Raw genomic sequence first — 21,709 nt, 5'->3', positions numbered from 1 at the left:
ACCGCACCAAAGTGAGCGATGCCTCGTTGACCCGACAATGCAATATACACAAGCCCACATAGCAAACTGCCTGCATACACCTCCACCCCACACCCCCCTATTTATGGCGTTCGACCGAAAAAAATGAGCCAATCAACTATTTAGTCAAGTGTCAGATAAGCCGTAAAGTAAATTTCTAGCTTACTTTGGCATATTTAAATTTAGGACTATTCGAAAACAAAATTCTCTTGAGTTTTTGGTTTACGTTATTTGTGCCGTCCTCACGTAGTCGCGCTCCAATCGTACTGCAGGCGTTGATGTCTGTGGCAATAATTTTTCGACCACTTTTCGTACTAAGTTTCGCGACCGAGAGCGCTATTCTGGCCATTGTAAAATTCCGCCATCTTGTCAAACTCCGCCATTGGTGAGCTGTGATTGGCCCGGAGGGCTGCTACGCCCTCTCCGATTGGCTTAAAATGCCGCTACTACGAAATTTGACAAGATGGCGGCATTTGACAGCGTCCAGGATAGCACACCGTTATAATTTGACCTTGCAGATTTTCCCAGCATGGCTGGTCGATGGCAGAAAGCCGCAAGGCCGCACATAATCTGAACTCCTAACGGGCAAACACGATTCCGGGCTTGCCTGATTGCGCTTCCACTACGAGTGATATCCCAAGGCCCGACCATTGATCGGTTTTCTTCGTCCTTGCTTCTGTATAAAATTGCCCATTGGCGCACATTTGCGAATATTGCGAATATTCGCGCATATTTAAATCATGACAAAGCAGCGAGAGATTAGACGGCGATTAAACGTGCACCAAAATTCCATCAATGCGTGGTTTTATACAGACACAAGAACGCAGAAACCCGTTCAGGGGTTGAGCCTTGATATATCACCAGCAGTGGAAGCGCATGCGCAAGTCAGCCGTCGATTAGATGCACAAAGAAGAAATGAAATGCTAAACAGTTACCTCTCGCGTAGACCAGCACGTGCGTACGATTCACAGACAGTACTCCCATTCCTGAGCGTCGGCGGATAAGTTTTGTGTCTACCATCTTTTCCGCCACAGCGCTTTTTTAAAGACGATAGTCTTTCTTGGGATACTTAAACGGAGAAATTTTGGTCTGTCTTTCTGTCTGTCTTTCTGTTTGTCGGCACGTCACTCGATTCAGCCACTCGGCCAAAGTTGAACCATTTGCCCAAGGGCCAGCCATCTTGAACGGCTGACTAGGTTCATACTTATGTACATTGTCGATCAAAAAGCAAACATTACGCATATCTGAGGAGCAACATCACTACGTATGTATTAGGTGGTGTGTTCCTTTAATAGAAAATGCATACATACGTAATTCTAAAGACCCTAGTTTCTTCAGCTGCGCTGAAAATGCCACTGCGCTGAAACTTGCCTTCCTCCGTGGCCTCTGCACGAGCTCATTGTTGTGTTTCGGTTTCGGTTCTGTATTGCACTGTACGAATGCCATGGGGCGCCGCTCTGGCATTCCTGTTTTACCCAGGCGACGTGTAAATAAAAGAGTGCGGCGTTTCTTCTGCTTCAGCGCTTCGCGCCAAACCGCGTGTTCGGGCTGGCTGGCGTCCCCGCCGGTCGCGTTGGTCACCGCCGGTCTTCGCCTGCTGCTGCGCCAGGACTACCAGCCCGCAACACAGCACTCATGTTTCCCGACGTATTGCCAGATGGCGTCCATATCTCACGTAGCGCCTCTTCTATCGTTTTTATACGATATTTGCAGCGAAGCACGCAGATACGCGGCCAATTTTTTTTTTCAGTTGACAGTCACCCTTCGTGTTGTCTGGTTATCTTCTCTTGTGTCTATGTCTGCGCGCATTTCTTTCATGATGAATCCCTATCAACTCAACTTTCTGTTGTCCTAATCTTCCTTTCTAGTTCTCCGAGCTCCTATCCGTGTTCTTGTCCTACTATAGTTTGCACAGCCCTGTATCTTTAGGTTCGCTATTGCCTATTTGTTTGTTCCGAGCTAGGGATCTGTCTTGGTCTGCCCGGAATCATGTTTGCCCGTTAGAAGTGCACGTTATGTGCTGCTTCCTGCAATCATCGATCGGCCATACTAGGAGAACTTGTGCAACACTCCTCGCCGAATCCTGGCGTCAAGTTAGGTTTCATCATGAGTGCTCAATGGTTTATTGTTTAGCCCTGGGGGATGATTCCTGCCAGAACCACCTGTATGCCGAATGGATGGAACTGAAAAACCAACACGCAGGGGGAAACTGCGAGAGCTCCGACCAAGTAAGAGGAATGTGTGTTCTAGTTCACCGCCGAATAACTTACTGGTCCTCGGTGAGGCTGTCGTAGACGATCCACATTACAAAACCCTATAGCTTAGGTAATCAGTTCTCTTCTAATTCCAAATGATAGCGACACTAAACAGAGCTGTCAATGCTGGCACTGGAATCACAATTAACTGGAAGCGCTTAGAGGCGTAAAAACAACGCGCGAACTGTGCATGACGTAAACTTGTCCGCGTCCTGCCTCGTGCGTTCGTTATTTCTTGCGCCTCTAACTTTTCTAATCTTGTACCAAGTAGCTCAACAGCAGAAGCTTCTAATCACTGTAAACCTTTGCAAAAATACTGAGAACATTGTTCAGTACCCGAGGGCCGAGCAAAATGCCAAGTGTGGGGCTAGAAGGAGACGCTCTTGAAATCGACAAAATACTGCGGAAGCTTCCGAAATGAATTTTTGAGAACGTAAATTTTATCTTATTAAGTGTCGCCCTAATCAGAAGTACGAATGTATCGAGCTGAAATACTGCGCAGGTATAGCAGAATCACGCTGCGATCACCTGCGAAATTTGTGCTTTTCAAACAGGCACGTTAGTCGTAGGGGTGCGCACTGAGCAGCGAAGGAACGCACCAAGCGTTCAGCGCGAACGAAGCAGCATCCAGAGATCGCGGTGCGTCACAGTGACAGCCATCTTTTTGTTTTGCTTTGTTTTCCGCGATGATGTGTGACAGCTTCACTGAACTTTGTCAAATGCTTTTCCAAAGTCTCGCAAGTCTGCTTAGAGACGTTTTAGTAACTGTGTACATTCTTACCTGTAATATTTTCGCTGTAACTGGGTTGTAGCACACTCATCCTGACGCTATAAAAGCGAAAGCTTACATGTGGTCTGCTTGCTCGCTACGACATTGTCTTTCGCAACCATAACTGTGCTTCCATTATGTCTGCTCATTGAACGTCTTGACACACGAGCTGGCTAGAAAATTGACGTTATATGACCGCCGCACTCTCTTCCACCATGCTCGTAATTTATCCGGTCTTTATGTGCATCCTAAGATATCCGACGCTATAGAATGACACCTCCCCTAACACTTCAAGGAATAGATGTATGTACACTTTCGGCTGCAGGAATTGCAATAATAAATATATTGTCTAATAAACAAGACTATAGCCGAAGAAAAAGAAGTTTTAAGTACGGGGATAAGCTACTTATAGGACAATAAATAAAAATCTCTTCGGTCGTATGATTCCACTGTTATATGTCAATAGCCACGTCGCATATCGCCTCAGCTCTAGTGAAGAACAAATCACGTGAACAGTGTTTCATTTTCTAAGCGTGATATTTAGGGAGGGCGCAGCATAAATCTATCCAATTGTGCGCGCCTTGTACTGATTGTTCCAATGAACTAGTCGTTTCCGCTCCGGCGTTGCTGATGGCGAGCATCGCTTCATTCGTGCCTCTTTTTAATCGGCTTTTGGCGTCGGTCGTCATTCTGATGCGAGAGCGTGTTTCGGAGCCGCGTGCGCACCTTGTCAGATTAAAAAACATTTTTCGATAGAGATTGACGCGAGTTTATAATGAGGTGACATGGGCAGCTGTAATTCGCTTTTTTTCCGAGGGTTGTAAGCGGCTTATGAATATGGCATCTGATCTTTTCCGGGAGAAGAATGAATGAAAGCAGGGGAAAAAAAAGAAAGAGAGAGAGATTACTTGTCAACTTGTCATACGACCCAATTGGCTACAATATCCCATGGCAGTTTATAATAATAAATTATTTTGACCTGCAGAAACCTTACCAAATAAGCAACAGCGTTATTTCGGATAAGGGGAGTGAGTATATAGCGACATACCGGGTGTTCAAAGTTAAGCTTTCTGGTTTTGTTAAAATTCAGTACTGGGAAAAACGTTAAAACCACCTCTGCAGGTAAGTTATGTATCCATGACAGAAAGTGAGACGATAGTTATTGCTGTCAGTCATCCAATTAACTAAGATTGAATGATGAACTTACCTATGCTTGAAGCTTGAAGGTTTTTCTTGTTTCAATCCTTATTTTATGACAGGAAGTTGGTGAGCGTTACCACTGGAAAGACCGGCGCTGCCATCGGCGCACGTAGTTTGAAGGATCGAGTGGACACAGTTGCCGCGCTGGCATCGTCTCAAGTAGAGGAGCGGAACCGAGAAGGAAGATAATAATAATAATAATAATAATAATAATAATAATAATAATAATAATAATAATAATAATAATAATAATAATAATAATAATAATAATAATAATAATAATAGCTTGTCATGCGAACCTTCAGTGACGGCGAAGCGACGGCATTGCAACATTAAGAGACGCTGTATTGTACGTATAGACGTATACGCGCAGGCCGGATCCCTATCGCCACCGTAGCGGGCGGTTGCACTCGAAGGCCACGCCAACAAAGAAAACACATATCCATGTAGGCCTCGTTCAGGAAATGCATGCGGTGATGCATCACCATGGATATTCAATCGAGAAGACAAGGGCTAGTTGCGTTGTGTGTTTCCACGAAGTAACTCAGGAAAGTTTTGTCATACGCCCTGCTTTTCTGAAGTATTAATCTAGCAACAGTGCACGCAGAACGAGGTTCCAAAGCAAAGCCCCACCAACGGCGTCGCGTGGGCAGGCGCTCCCAGGCGCTAGTAGGTGATGGTAACCTTTTCTAGGAAGTGCATAATCCTTATCGGCATTCTAAGCACACGTTTTTGATTAATTTAGCTAGCTTAGTTAGCTACGATCACAACATACGTAGATGTGCACACTAACAGAATGAAACGGCTCACTGAAATGAACGTCTTGCCTTCGTCGTGTCAGCTATCGGCCAATGTCAGCTTTTTATGGGAATCTGCTCGATGTCGCTTGGCGACAGCCACTGGGGGCGTAGCCATTGTTGGGAGCAGGTTTCTGGTAAAAAAAAAGTGTTTAAAAAGAGGTCAACTTTGCGCTATGCTTGTGAACTCCACGCGCCGCTCATGGGTGCAAAATGTGGGTGAGGTGTATATAGCTCCGTCTTCTATCAGCGGAACGTGTTTTTTCACAAAGTCTGAGGGTGTGGTTTAGGGACCATTCATTTAAGTGTAAACAACCACCTGCAACATTGTTAATGTGTCTCCTTCAAGCTGGACCGACCGTAACCTGCGCCGTACGTTATTTAAAGCAAGTGCCTGCGCAATTGCAAATTGTTTTTCTTCATAAAAAGCACAACCTAAGAAGGGTGTCGACTTGGGCTTGTTGGTTTGTCATTCTCGTAAACTGTTGCGCGTGAAAGACGTCAACAGGGAACACAAAAAGACATGTGCGCTCCGTGTGTGTCTTTTTGTGTTCCCTGTCTACGTCTTTCACGCGCAACGGTTTACGAGAATCACTACCTAAAAGGCGTAAGTTTATTAACATGGACAACGTACGATAAAGCTCACCGGGCTTATTGTTCTGCGGTCCCACCGTCAAAATTTGTTCATACTGTAGCTCAACGACCCGCAGAAGTGCTATTGGACAGTATATGTCCATTTCAGGATATGTCAGCCGCAACAGTAGTTTTATTTTTGAGCACTAAGTCTGTCACAATATTCTCTTTGTTTCCGGTAGAATGAGCACTCCATTTTTGTGCACAACTTAATTTCAGCGAATAATGGCGAACTCGAAGCCCGCGGATTAGCGCTTCTAATTACGGAATAATGAAATGCGGAGTGCTGCGTAATACGCCCATGCGACGTTTGCTCGTTGCTTCGTTATCGAGATTTTCATTTCGCTGAGTGTCGAGCCAAGCGAACAACGGGCGCATACGCATTGAACATATTAGTTCTCCAGCTTAGCGTCTTGTGAATGCCACACCAAGACGAATGCGGTGAATGATGCATGTCATATTTCGCTTCAGCTTGCGAGGCATACGAAACTTCATTTCTGGGTCCCATTTATGAAGCCGCTTGTGCCGGCGTTCTGGTTTGTTCCAGTGCTCTTGATCGGCTTCATCTTTATCGGCTGCAGTGACACAGGTCCCGATTGTGGTCATTGTCGGATACCAGAGACACTTCAACATATATTTTTCGCCTGTCCAGCGTACGCACGAGAACGACAAAAACTGATCTCATCGATTGGGCAGTATCATAGTAGGCCTTTAACCGATGATGTTGTGTTAGGTCCTTGGCCTGACGTCAGCAGCACAAGTGTGGTCATAGAAGCAGTCGTAGCCTTCTTACAAGCCACTGGACTGGATGCACGTCTTTAGATTTGCCCTAGCGTCACGAACTACATTCTCATCTCCCTACCTTACCATCGTCATTCATCACTCTTTCGCTCCCCTGTCCCCCCTCCCCAGTGTAGAGTAGCAGGCCAGAGCAAACTATAGCTCAGGCCGACCTCTCTGCCTTTCTGTAAATAAATTCTCTCTCTCTCTCTCTCTCTCTCTCTCTCTCTCTCTCTCTCTCTCTCTCTCTCTCTCTCTCTCTCTCTCTCCAGCTTTGCAACGAATGCGAAAGGCGCCTGCGAAGTTCGCGTCGATTACTTTTTTTTTTTTAGGTTGCGCAAAGTGGCGACAACGACGATAGCTAATTGTTACGAGTCTCAGGTGTCAATGAGAACATGAAGGATTAGTGAATTCACTATACGATCATCGAAACAGGCCTTGCTGCCTTGTGTCTCTCTGTCTTTCATTTCTTTCTTTTGTGTGTGTGTGTGTCGCTAAAATCGGGCTGCACGGCGTCTGCATATGAGGATAACTCCTTGCGGAAGAACACGTCGACATTCGCACAACCGACGCTGTGTACGCCCTCTGTCCTTGTGGCTCACACTTTCCGATGAATCTCATAAACGAAAAAAAATGAGCTAGAATAATTAACGCTGCTGCTAACTTCGTGAAAAACTTACATGCTTACTGTGTATGAAATCGTATGAAATGTGAGTATGAAAAAAGCGGGAACATACGAAATACAAACGTTCGTTTTTATTCAATTTCTTGATGATATATAGAAAGACAACACCGTGCACATGTTTTTCTTATTGAGCGAGGTTTGCAGGACGCTTTGAAGCGCTAATGACGAAAGAAGCGTGCGACAATGTTTAAGTGTGCTAGCACAAAACTGCGAGCGATGCTGGGAGTTCTTATACACGGACTGGGCCCCCTCCAGTGCAAATACGCAATACCTTTCTTTTCGGCTTTTGCTTTCATGATTCTTGCATATATAGGTATAATCTGTCTGCATAGACTACACGAGAGGGTGGCACAGTGGTTGTTCCGCCGCGGTGGTACAGTGGTAGCTGACCCGAATGTCGGAGGTTCCATCATAGCCGCGGCGGTCGCATTTCGGTGGAGGCAAAATGCTAGGAGCCCGTGTACTGTGTGATTTCCGTGCACGTTCAAAAGAGCCCCAGGGTGTCTAAACTTCTGGAGCCCTTCACGGAAGTGTGCCTCATAGGCATATCGTGCTTTTGGCGCGTAAAACCTCAGAAATTATTATTACTATGCATAACCTACACGTCAAAGAATATGTCATGCTGCTTATTATTTTGTGTGCAGGTGCGGGGAAAAATTATTTGAACACGGGCCTGTGGCCTGTAGTTGTATTCCGTTCTCCTCGAGAAATCTCAAGGAAAAGAACACCCACCCCAACGCGTACTCAGTTTGAGTCAGCCGTTTGTGGGGCAGTTTCAACACCTGCCCCACACTTGAAGAGTTGTAACAACGAAAAGTTAGTTAAACAATCGAGGCCAATTTAACGCTTCTGCGATGATTTTCCTCTATGTTGATTGTCCTCTGTTGAGGCAATGTCTAGCTTGAGGACGCGCGGGCACCGTGAAGCGAAAACTACTTCGCAGGAGGTGTGAGCACCCCCACAAACGCGAGAACCTTGGGATGTTCGGCACAACTTGGAGAGGTGTGTAGATGTCGCTCAGTTTGGTGTGCTCGATGGCGGAATAACATCCTGCAAAGCTTTCTTGCGTTCATGAGGCCTAGCTGCCCTTAACGTCCTTTTTCTGGTCATTTATTTCTCTTCTTTTCTGAGATATTGTACGACTTATAAGGAATGAGAGAAAATTATCGCATTGGCTGAGCGCACTTCTATGTGCAGCATTCTGTGTCGCACCTAGTCTTTAACTGTCAACTGTTGTCTATCCTCCAAAACTCAATATGTTTTCTACATGCTCTCCATACAGAAAGACGTACGCCCCCCCCCCCCCCCCCCGGCCCCCCACACACACTCCTTTTTTTGAAGCTGATGCCGAACCACACAACCCTTTATTCACCGTATTAATACAATAAAAAGCCGAAATTTATTGCGAGTTGCTAGTTTCATAATTAACATATATATTACTCGAAGAGGTGCCGGCGGCAAGTTATCTTTTCGTCCACTTTACTTTCTTCACATTTATATCCTAATTACTACAAATAACCTCCCCTATATACCTTCCTCGGCATTATTGTCTGCTAGTTCTCATTAATATTGTGTCTAACAAAGAAAAACGAGCCCTTAAAAGTCATCTTCTTTCCTTCTTCGAAGAGCTAAAAAACACTATAACTCAGCTAGATTTCGTTATTTTCTAAAGGTCAATGATTAACGAAGGAAATGCGACTCCGTAAGCCGGCAATCATTTCGAGATGTCCAACTTATGCGGTGACTGCTGTCAGAAAGTTCCACGGGAACATAATATTGTTGATACCGTTCGTTTCCGCGACTGACCTTTCATTCGGCCCTCGTGAAATCGAAAACCACCCTTCGCTGGCGTGGAAAGATAAAACGAAGTTCATTTTTACTCTTTGTTTGCAGACATGTATCGCTTCGCGAATGAACTTATAAAAAAGTGGAAAGCACGTGGGCAAACATGGATCTTGAAATAAGCGAAATGCGGAGGTAATCTTCTCCGCCGTTACGCTTGAAGCTGCATTTGAAAATGGGAAGCAATGATTACAAATCACCACTCATTTATTGTAGCTGGTTAATTGTGGTTTTTCTTTCCACCATGTGGTACCGTTGCTACGTCTGCTTAAGAGGACATCCCGCACGTGTTCGGATTTTAGTGGCTCGCTATAAATAACGAGAAGTAATAAACGTTTGAAATTGAAGAATTCAAAACCTTTGATCAGCGTGCGCAGTACAATCGAGCAGCGAGCCAGGCAGGCGCCTCTCACATATTGAATGGGCACTGCATGCTGTTGACCCGCATGAAAAAAGCGAAGTACAGATAACTGGATTCAACACCGACTTGAAAATCTAGCCGTTCAGAAATACTGTATTTCTTTCTCTCTGTCACTTCTCACCTTAGAATCATTTCAGTGCATAAATAGCACCGAACGAAAATCTAAGAATCTTGCCGCGCGTTATCGTTGGGCGATGAAGATGGAAAATGCGACGGTGGTCCTTCCTGCGACTTCATATGCAACGTCTGAAAAATTTCCAACTTTACAACGATAAGATTCCTGCGCCGTGGTGAATTCACTGCGGATGCGAATCGCAGCGCACTCACTCATCTTTGGTTGGCTGTACGACCATTAGCGCTTTTGATCAAGTAGAAACGCGCTGCAATCCTTCACCTTGCATTGTATACGCCCACTGCGTTGCGCGAGACCTGCATTTCGTCATTACCGTGCTCTACATTCATTCCCGATTCCTGTAAGCTATAGGAACCCATAACAACCGATCACTACGTATCTCCTTCTTACGCTGCCAGCCATTAGTAACCCGAGCGAGCAAGTATGGACACAAACACGCGCTTAGCAATGTGCGCCTTTCTTGACGAAAGATGCGCTTGTCAATCGAGAGTGAAAATCTACAAAAATATAGTTAATCTCAGTAGGGCTAAAATAACTGGAGCCGTTGGTTTTGAGAGAGGTGTCTTACGACTGAATGCAAACTGCAATGCTTTATTGGTTAATAGGGCAAGACAAAGGTCACTCATGCGCACACGATCTGTGTGGAAGGACAATGACATGGCAAAGAACATCTCATAGAAGATACAAATGAGTGTCGAGAACACGGCGACAAAAAAAAAAAAGTAAAGCGCATGATAGTCCCCACACACGCCACAGATTGTGGCGCGTTCACACGCTTGTAAGTCTTTATCAGAATAAGCTGAAATAACGAGATGGCAGAAGCGTGGGAGTTGGCGTGAAAATAAAACGACGCGGGTGTGTACGAATCAAGAAATGAAGCGAGTGCCCGTTGTTACAAAACAAACGCGTCGATCTCTTTTTCCAAATCTCATAGGAAAAGCTTACGTAAATCTGCAATGATCATTTTTAAACGAAGCATTGTTCGCCCTTGCGGCGAAACTGTGACTTTTACAGCAAGGATATATATAACTAGGGCATTCGCACTACAGTTACGCACTCACCAAAGAACAGTTCGAACATTCGAACAGTTACGCACTCACCAAAGAACTCTAGGAGTTATGTGCCACAGAAATTGAGCAAACACTACTCACCAGTGGTCCGTTCAATATGAAGTTGTCCGCTGGCAAAAAAAAAAAAACAGAAAAAAAGCGAGAGAGAAACAAACAAATAAAGACGAAAGTAGTAAATAAACAAATTAACTAATAAGTAAATAAATCAATAAAAACAAGCGCGCTGCACTTCTAGCCTACGCAAATTGATGTGGAAGTGCTTTAAAGGAGCATCCGCTAAATTCAGAAGGAACTTTCTGTACCTTTCTGTACCTTTTATCAAAATTGTATGTTTTTCTGCACTATTCATCAAAATTATTTGCAACCACTGTGCCACGTGCTACACAGCTTGGCTGGTCATCCACTGACAGTGGCGAATGGCTCATGAACATTTTTCTTTTGGCGAAAAAGCGCACTCACTGACTCAAAAAAAAAAAAAAAAATCATGACCTACACAATGTACTTGCATAAATCATTACCGGAAGTCTTGTGGACTGCTACAAAGTCGTGGCCGAAAAGGTATAACACACAGAAGTGCCTTTTATATATGCAGCATTTGTATCGAGTTGTCAAAGTAACTTGTCAGTTTTCTTCTATTTTTCACGTCTATTCAACCGGAGTCTACATTTACTTGTGCCTGCCGGTGATGCGCTTTTGTTGCTGCTGTGTGTTTGTCCATCTGCATGCGTGTACTACACGTACGCTCTCCTATTGAGAACTGACTGTACGTGATATCGTGCACATGCCAGTGGTGGTGACGCTCCTTGTAAGTATGTGAATCATTTTCTGGTCCCATCTCGCAGCCTACCGGGTCGAGTGGCCTCGCACAGTTCCAGAGATCACGGTGGAGCTGCCGCCCAATTTTCCCGAGGGGTGGCCTTTCTACACCCTGTGCGCCGTCGTCGTGCCTCTGACGCTGCTCACGGGAGGGTCGGAGACAACCCCAGGGCAGTCCAGGCCCCTGCCACCTCCTCAGTACGATCTCGTGTCAGCCAAGCCCCGAGTTGGGTTGAGGCTCTTGCCACAACAGTCAGCACCCTTCGCTGTTAACGCTTTGACCGGCGAAGTCACGTTGACAGATGCCTTGCATCCAAACGGTAGGTAGCAAAACGAAGCTCATAACAGCCGAAATTAAGCAAAAATTCGTGCGTAAATTCATTAGACGAAGCGATCCACACAGAGATTTGTTACGAAGAAAGAGTTATCTAACTATATACTCATTCCAGGGATTGCATGCTACAAAGTTTCGTGAGCGCCACTGGCCGTCAGTCGTGCTAACGAACATACTATTAACAGAAGACCTTAAGAACTAAGATCTGGGAATCCGGCTGCTGCAGACCGAATAAGAGGGAGCGTGGTGTTACGCAGAGGAAAAGAAATATGCAAATTTTTGCAACGCCCTAGTTGGAACACGACTCAGTGCCTGACCGGTTGAGGGGAAAAGTGAAAAAAAAAATGACTGATCTCTCTGTCATAGGAATTGGTATAACACCAGAGTGAAACGTGTCTTCACAGACGTAGTTGAGCGTTTGTTGGACAATATTTCGCCCCAACGGCGAAGGAATGGATGCTATAGCAACAAATTGTAATGTCACGCGAAGGAAAAGCAAGCAGCTCGAAACTTGCAACGCGCTGCTCAGGCAGAAATGACGCATGGAACGAACATACACAGGATGAGCGCGAACTGTCACAGTTGTAACTTATTTTTGCGTGAGCAGCGCGCTCCTTTCGCAAAAGCGGCCGCTGCAGTGAGCGAAGTGACCTTCGTGCCCTCAGCGCAAACTTGCGGTGAGAGCACAACACGTACAAACCACCGCCTTCAAGAGATAAGCGCGCGCATGAGCGACCACGCCCTGTAGAGGCGCGCACTCATCGCGACGCGTGAGGCGTCGACCTTTAAATCGCGCTCTTCGAGCCCTTCGCGCCATCTCGCCAGTGATAACGACAACACGCTGATGTACCACCGATCTCTGAGTACCGTCACCGGCAAATGGTGTATATAAATAGCTCGCCGTTAGCATAGCGAAGAACGTGCCGTCTGTGGCCTAATCGTTTCGCGCCCCGCGCTGCGTAGCGAGGGGTCGTAAGTTCGACTCCCGGTGGCGGAACTTTTTCTTTAGGTTTATTTTTCTTTACCATCCCTTAGTCTTTAGGTTTTACTACTTCATGTCCGTGACGGAAATACGTCAGTGGAGCCGTGGTGGACCCCGGCATAAAACACTTTCATGTTAAGAAAGAAAGGGGGGGGGGGTCAAACAGAGCTACGCTGTATAGTCCTGTTGAGTAAACGGAGGTCACACGGACCATTCTTCCTAGATGTAGAGGAAATCTATGGGCGTCATCTTGTAGGCTGATGAGTGAAGTCATAGGTGTACACAGAATCCTCAATCAATCAGAGGGTAGCAAAGTGTCACGGCACCCCCCTCCCCCCACAAATTTTTATTTATTTATTTATTTTTATTTAGAGAATACTGCAGGCTTATTCTATAGTTAGAGGCCCTAGCAGGAGTGGCACATATACATTCAACTGATGCATTATACATAACATACAGATAGATTCATACAAAAAAAGAAAAAAAAGCACGCCAAGCACTGTAACAGCAACAACAACAAAAGAAGTAGAACGACTGATAAGTAGAGAAAAAACTAAAACAGGGTGCTGGAATACGCCTATAAGCTGTACACTAAGTGCCAACACAGCGAAATACCACAGCTCTCTAAGCATCTAGATATTAGATTTCGCTGGTATAAAATGAGCCAAATACTAACTAAAAGCAAGGTATCAACATCAAATGATAAATGAAAAAGCTGGGGCGCATATGCACAACAAGGTACCAACAAATCAAGAGTACCAAGGTAAGGTTTCATCAGAGTTGAAAGAAGATTCCACTACGTCCTATGTAACTATTTGTTCTATTAGCTCAGCGCTGTGCAACCATGTCGATGCGAGGGCGTTCAACTCGTTTATCGTGCGTGGAAAAAATGAAAATTTGAACGCATTAGTTGTGGTGCTGAAATGAGTAAGGCACGCAGCATGACGATGCCTCGTTTCTCGGGTTAAGAGGCACGATATGTAATCATGTGGATTTAAATGCAGTTTCCTGTGTTTTAGCTGAAAAAGAAATTTCAATCTCTGTATCTTGCGCTGAAGCTGCAACATTTGAATACCATGTTCACGCATTAAGATAGTTGGGGAGTCAGTCTGCCGATACTTTGAATAAATAAACCGTATAGCTTATAGCTGAATCCTCTCGAGTGCATCGATGTTTTGTTTTGTGTGTGCATCCCAAACAGTAGCGGCGTATTCAAGCTTCGGTTGAATAAGTGACAAATATGCTAACGGTTGAGCTGGTGCTTGTTTTAATTTATGTCTGAGAAAACAGAGTTTTCGGATAGAGGACGCACAAATGTTCGATATGTGTGAATTCCACTTCCACTAGTTACACCTAGGTATTTGTAGTTTGTAACTTCAACAAGCGGAATTGATTCAAGCGTGTACGGAAAGGAAAGACAATGGCTTTTTCTTGTTATTTTCATGAAACCAATTATCTAGGCGTTAAGAACCATGTCGCATTGTTCGCACCACTTCTGAATTTTTTGTAAATTATAATTAAGGGTTACTTTATCCTCAGAACATTTAACTTCATTAAGTAGCACACAACCGTCAGCAAAAAGTCGGATACCAACTGGTTCACTGATTACATCAACAATATCAATTATGTGTATAGAAAACAACAAAGGACCAAGGACACTTCCTTGTGGTACACGATGTCACTGGTAGCTTCCGCGAGCAATGGCCATCAATACTTCCAAATTGTACTCTGTCGCTTAAATATGCTGCAACCCAAGAAACTATAAAATCCGGTAAGCCTAGAGTCTGGAGCTTTAAGATTAGTTTTGAATGACATACAAGATCAAAAGCCTTCTTAAAGTCCAGGAAAATAACATCTAGCTAACCTGACTTGTCTAGTACCGAGGCGAAGCTATGGACAACTGTTGTCAACTGGGTGACTGTAGAGAGCCCCTTTATAAAACCATGTTGAAACGGGGTTAATGTATTATTTTCAGGTAAAAACTTGTTTATGTAATTCGCGATGAATTCGCGATACTCCAGGATTTTGCAACATGACGACATCAGTGAGATTGGTCGATAGTTTGTTAACAGCATGCTGTCTCCTTTCTTTAAGATGGGAACGATTCGAGCTATTTTCCAATCAACAGGAATGTCAGCTGATGACAGGGAAGCGTGGAAAATAACGACAAGAAATTTTGCAAGTACTTCGGCATACCGACGAAGAAAGGTGTTTGGTATATTGTCAGGCCCAGGTGACGACTTCGTCTTCAAATTTAGCAGCATAGAAACAACACCGGCTTCTGAAATACAGGTGGCATTTTCATGCCCGTTTATAAGGCTCTGCCGTAACTGTTCAATTTGACTAGAAAAGACGCTATGAAAGTATATCGAATCTTTCAGCTATACTACATTCATCATCGATAGTCACGCCATCGCACATTGTTCGATCAACTGCTTTTGTTGTGTGTATGGAAAGGTATCGCCAAAACTTCTCAGGGGCGTTTCTAATAAAATTAAGAAATGTGTAGTTGAAAAATGCGAAGCAGCCAGCAAAGCGCTGCATACATCGTCTTGTATGTCACTAAGGAAAATGCGTGTTATGGTTTTCATGTTAACTCCTATTATTTATGTTCGTCACACAGTAACGTCGCGCAATACCAACTTCCGGGTAGATCAAGCTAGCGAAACGGCCGCCAGCGCACCATGAGCGTGGCACGTAAGTCATGCTGTACATGACATGGGTGCCATGACTTTCATGTTAACTCCTGTTGTTTATATTCGTCACACAGTCACGTCGCGCAATACCAATTCCGGGGTAGATCAAGCTAGCGAAACGGCCGCCAGAGCACCATGAGCGGGGCACGTAAGTCATGCTGTACATGACATGCGTATCATGATTATAATGTTAACTCGTGTCATTTATGTTCGTCACACAGTCACGTCGCAAGATACCAATTTTGGTGTATATCAAGCTATCGAAACGGCCGCCAGCGCACCATGAGCGTGACATGTAAATCATGCTGTACATGACATGCGTGTCTTCATTGTCATGTTATGACTTGTCACTTATGTTCGTCATACATTCATGTTACGCCATACCATTTTTGGTGTACATTCGATTAACCAAGCGACCAGGAGAGCACAAAGTCGTAGGCGGCTAGCTAGCTAGCTAGCTAGCTAGCTAGCTAGCTAGCTAGCTAGCTAGCTAGATAGATAGATAGATAGATAGATAGATAGATAGATAGATAGATAGATAGATAGATAGATAGATAGATAGATAGATAGATAGATAGATAGATAGATAGATAGATAGATAGATAGATAGATAGATAGATAGATAGATAGATAGATAGATACGCTCAAAGTCGCCAAAGTTCGCTAAGAAATGCTTCGCATTTAAAATGTTGCTTAGCGTTATAGATTGGCTCGTTTTAAATTTTGTTCGGCACGAAATTATCAAGACAGTACCTGCATTGGCTCTTAAATGAGTTCCATAACACCTCCACATCATGTCCTTGAAAGTTATCTAGGTTATGAAGCAGATACTCCATAATACTATCGTCTCTAGCCCGAGAGAAGTCTTTAATCAGAACTGGAGTGCTAATTGTTCTTTGTACCTCGAGGAAACACATAAGACACAGCATACTGTGCGCGGAAATCATCTACAGATTTATTGTAATTTTCAATCGAACGGCTGATAAAGATAAGATCCAGCAATGAAGCAGAATTATTATTAACGCGAGTTGGTTGATTTACAATCTGGTGAATGTCAGCACCATAGGTCGCGAAACTCACTCGTGAGTCGACTCACTCAGACTCAATCAGGTTCACATCAGGCCGTGAGTCTGAGTCTGAGTTAGTCTGGGTGAGTAATAATTTCGTGAGTTTGAGTCCGAGTGAGTTCGGCTGAGGAAAATATTGGTGAGTCTGAGTCCGAGTGAGCTCTAAGCGTAAAATATATTTCTTGAGTGAGTCTGATAGTGAGCTCCACCTCTTATTGCCGACCTATGGTCATATTGTCACGTGGTCGTGACGTCGACGAAGACAGCAGACGGCCTTTGCAGGGTGAAACTGTTTATTTGGCCGAACTTGTGGCCGGAAAATGAGAACTAGAACTACAGCAATACACGCTGTACAATGATAGCGGCGAACAGGGCGTCGTCCGTCGATCAACTCACAAGCGGTCAAGCGCGTCGGCTTTTATACAGGCGCTATCGAACTTTCCAGCGATATCGCTGGTGGTTGCGCAATCTCTAGAATGAGCTGGAGCGTTCGCGTCTTGCGCGCAATCTTAACAAAATCATCTACAACAATCGTGAAGCTTCTCGAAGAATGAGGCGCGGTTTGTGCTGAGCGTTGCCGACAGCCTTTGTGGGCGAATGCTGCAAAAGTGATAAGAAACGTACGTGGCAATATCTACGCATCTTCAGACTTAGTATCAGCCTTATATCGGCTTACGTTTTTATTCAAGTCTATTAGCACATATCTCAACGCACTAGCGTTCATGCGCCACCTCACTATTGATCACAGGCGGGAGTTGGGGGGAGGGTGGGGGTTGCCATGACCTCCCCTCGCAAGCTCTTTCACGGGAAGTTCTTCAGAAAAATATCTCGTGTGAGTAGCGTATTTCATAATGTCCTTGCTGAATTGAAACCGCTGATAACACGTATTTGAAGGTACAAGATCAAAAGGCGTATTGTACAGCTTGGATTATGTGAGATATTGGCGTTAAAGAGCATTGACACCATGAACAAAAACCTTAATTTTACGCTAGACTCATGAGTCGATTCACTCAGGCTCACTCAGACTCAGGTGAAGCCGTGAGTCTCAGTCTGAGTGAGTCCGGCTGAGGAAAATTTTAGTGAGTCTGAGTCCGAGTGAGTCCGGTTGAGCAAAATTTTGGTGAGTCTGAGTGAGCCATAAGCACCATATATATTTCTTGAGTGAGTCTGAGTGAACTCCACATTTTTCACCGACCTATGCGCACTCAACATAATGTCGGCCACGTAATCAACATGCTCACGCCTGTTACTATTCGAGTATGGACGATTCCAATCAACGTTTGGTAGGTTAAAATCCCCAGTTATAATGACTCTGTCATCCTTAAAGCTCGCCACATGTGCACACAGACGATGTCAAAATTCATGGGGTGAATCGGGTGCACGATAAACCGCAATCAGAACTATACAGTGTTGCCGACATAACCTAAGCGTTATAACTTCGTGATTATCGACTTGGTGCGTCAGAAAAGCCGGTATATTTTGCATCGTCACCTACAAGATGGCTAATGATCTTTATTGCGTTCCACCCGCGCGCTTGCAGCCAACCAGGGTTGCCAGCCGAGAGCGATGGATAGAAGCTATATACAACTATATACATGCGATCCATATTTCTTTTCAGAAGTACCGCAACTTCTTCTCCCCATGAACATCTGTCTTTTCGAGAAACTTGATATGAGGTTGGAAAAACACTTGCGTCATCAATATCACTGTGGAGCCATGTTTCTGTGATTACGACAACATTGGGAGCATAACGTAGAAGTATAGATTCGAGTTGCGTAGTTTTGTTTACGACGCTGCGCGTTCAAGAGCCGGACGATATATGCTGTAGAACCTTTGTTGTTAGCTCCGCTCTTCTTCCTTTTCACCTCCCCATGTGTAAGGTAGCCAACCGAGCACGAGCTTGGTTAACCTTCCTGCCATCGATTCTCTCTCGCCTGCTGGTGCTTTGGAGCTACTGCCCAATGTAAAGCCCTATTTCTGTTGCGAAAATATGTTTGCTATACAGCTGTACATGCAGAACCATGATCGCAACTCTCTTAGTATTTATGATAAGACGGCTACGTTTGTGAAACTTTTATTATTGCTAAGATGGTATACTTAAGGCTTCACCAGGTACTTTTCCAACTAACTTATTGACAATTCTATAAGTAATGTTCCTGATCCAATATTTTTAATTGCTGACTTCAATTATATGTATACAGAACTCGCACAGATGTCTTTAATGGTGGGGTTTAGTATACTGATATTGCCAAATACACCTTTTTCACTTGCAAGCAGTAAAAATTTATTCCAGTCTTGGAAAAATATCACAGTTAGTCTTCTACTAAGCGGACAGCGCTGACATACACATATACATTTTTGAAATAGTTACTTTACGGCACATACTGTATCATTTACGAATGGTAGCAGGTGACTTCAAAAGCATACCCATTAGAACGACTTTGATGATTACCACAATTTTGAGATATGTCTTCCATATTTAATATTGAAGTGCATTGGTGTTACAATATTTGAATAAAAGTGCACTAAAATACATGTTAAAATGGGAATAAAACAACTTTTGATCTTTATGTTTTACGGTGACAATCTCAAAACTGGTACCAGTTTTGTAGTATATTCGCAATAAACGGGCCTTGCAAAATCACTGCGATAGATGTGGGTGTTGTAATATGTGAGCTAAAGTAATCAGACAAAAAAGGTGATAAAAAAACGTATGAAAAATTTGTCATTTGTCGCACTTTGGTTTTCAGAGTATATAATGTCCGCCTATGTGAGTAATCCAGCTGAATTAGTAGACTTGGGCACCCCAAGAACCATTTATTTTCCCGGAAGCGGATAGCCAATCGTTTTAAGGAAGTTGTGGTCATAGATCAGCTAAGAAGTTTGTAAACAACCTGCACCCTGCTACATCATCGAGTTCCGACGCTTTAGTTTTGTTAGCCTACTTGCGCTTTGCGAAGCGCGCAATTACAAACGGGATATTGTACAGTATAAAGACCACCGCTTGTTGGCCTGGTGTCTCCACTGAAATGCGCGGGCGTTGAGCACACATTATATGACGCCACCTACCCGAGCTCCGAGATAAATTTGAGGGAGAACCAAGGGCGGTTAGTCTTGTTTTGTCATGGGGCGCCCGTGGTGTACACTATGAACTGGCAAAGTTAATACTTTGCTACAGTTCTTCATAAAGACTCCAAAAGAATGGACGTTCCTGCGTTTTCAGAGGGTTATTTGACGAAAACTCGATTATTTTATTTAGTGCAATTGACAGTCTGTAGACGAATAGGCGCTTTTTTACCTGTAAATTTTGACATTAGAAAATCTGCGTGCTGCGCGATAGATCTGCCGTAAAAGTTTTCGGCAGTTCTGTACGTGAGCATGTCCATTCTTGCAACTCATTGTAATTTTTCTTTGAACTACTCTCTGTGTGCGCCTTCTCCTTTTGGAAATTGAATGAATCAGTTGCTGCGTGCCTTCTCAGGTACCAGCTTATTCTTGAATTTGTTTTAACATTATTGGTTAACAAAGCCAAGGACACTGACAGAACAAAAAAAGAAATGACGGGACAGTATGCTATTTCACTTTTCTCCCTCTGTCTACGTCCTTAGCGTTGTTTAACAACATTATCAGTGGCATAGCCAGGGGGGTTGCTTCGGGTTTAAGCCCCCTCCCCCCACACAAAATTTTTTACATTTTTAATGTGTATACATACGCGCACACATACAAACACACGCAAGAACACACATAAAGGAGGGGTTGGACCCCCCGCCCCCCAATCCCCTTAAAAAATTTCAAGCAACGCCCCTGAACATTATTATAGATACTCGCCCAGTTGTCCTTACTTTTCAGTCAGTGTTCCTTTAAACAATATTTTAAAAGATTATCTGCAGAATACCACACTGTATATGCTACTCAAGGAGGGACATTCAATACATTTGTGACTTCAGCTGGAGCGGTTGCAGCGATGGCACGTGTTAGCGGCTGAAATAGTGAAATATGACGATGCCCCTTGTAACCACACCACTGCGATATAAACTAGGTCACCGTAAATAATACGCAATGATACACTGTTGACACCGTCCTTGAGGCAGAACCTTTTCGTTGCGATAGCGGCAGACACTACGTGACATGCCTCCCCATGGAATCCTAATATAGCTCTGGAGGTCCACTTTAAGTGCTTAGTTCAATTCTTTTTGCTCGGAAATCGGAATGTTTTCACAAGAGCGGACACTCGTAATTGAAGCCCGGTTTCTAAATTTCTCCATTACTTTGTGCCTGCCTTTGTTAGACCCCTTTGTGCCGGCTTGTATTGTTTTCAAAGCTTGGTTTTTATACTTGTGACTCTAGCCGAACGAGTGGCTGCTATTTTTGTAAGTCAGAAATAAAAACGCCATTGCTCTTCGTCGGATTTCTAAATATAATTATGAAGAATATCGCCGGGCCCTTATGTCATCATCTAGTATTAGACTACTGACTTAATTTTCGAGGAACATTTATTCGGCCACGGACAGACACGAACGCTGTGTCTCGCGAATATAGTGGGAGAAGATGCCGCTATTTTTGATAAGAAAGAAAAAATACCAATTAAATCTTCAAGGTATGTCTTCGTGAAGTTTAGAAGGGGGGTGACATGGAAGGCGTGCAGAGCTCAAATGCCTTGTCGCACGTTAGAAATGGTAAAATTGAGAACGCAATCAAAAGTCGAGGTTATTATGTTTCCTTTAAACAGAACGGACAAAAATACTGCGCGGTACAAAAAACACGAGTACGGCGCTCCTGGGGGGCAGCTGTCAGCCTAACTTACTGTATCAAACTATTAATGACGCATACACTTCAATTCTGTACCCATAACAATCCGCCATACCGTCCTCCCCCACGCATATTTCACCAACTTGATACAAGGATTCGCTTTGAGTTCACTGAGAACACCGGAGAATCTTACACGCTGTATGCACACAAAAAAAGGGAACAAAACCGGTATAAGTAATGGTCCATAAAGCCAGAGCAACTCGTAACTTAAAAATTTTTAACGAAATGTTTCCCATTTCTGCAAATTTATTTTATGTGAGAATTTTTTTGTGCTACCAAGGCATCAGAAAAACAGGTAGAACACCATTGTTTATAACGATCCTGCACTACGATGGGATATATTATGACAAATTGTCATTGTATCCCGAACTCTTCTGAAAATTTTTGTACACTTTTCGACGT

General features: G+C 44.0%; 1 protein-coding gene across 1 annotated transcript in view; it reads left to right on the top strand.

Moving 5' to 3' along the window:
• The window catches only part of LOC125757071 (uncharacterized), a 176,040-nt gene extending 164,293 nt beyond the window's left edge, over window positions 1-11,747 (top strand). The window contains exon 2 of the mRNA XM_049412184.1: window positions 11,446-11,747. Coding sequence (XP_049268141.1) covers window positions 11,446-11,747 — 302 coding nt within the window. The remainder of the gene's footprint in view (window positions 1-11,445) is intronic.
• The last annotated feature ends 9,962 nt before the right edge of the window (window positions 11,748-21,709 follow it).

The sequence above is a fragment of the Rhipicephalus sanguineus genome, chromosome 1 (assembly GCF_013339695.2).
Source record: "Rhipicephalus sanguineus isolate Rsan-2018 chromosome 1, BIME_Rsan_1.4, whole genome shotgun sequence".
Classification (NCBI taxonomy): domain Eukaryota; kingdom Metazoa; phylum Arthropoda; class Arachnida; order Ixodida; family Ixodidae; genus Rhipicephalus; species Rhipicephalus sanguineus.
This window is presented reverse-complemented; position numbering and strand designations above follow the sequence as displayed.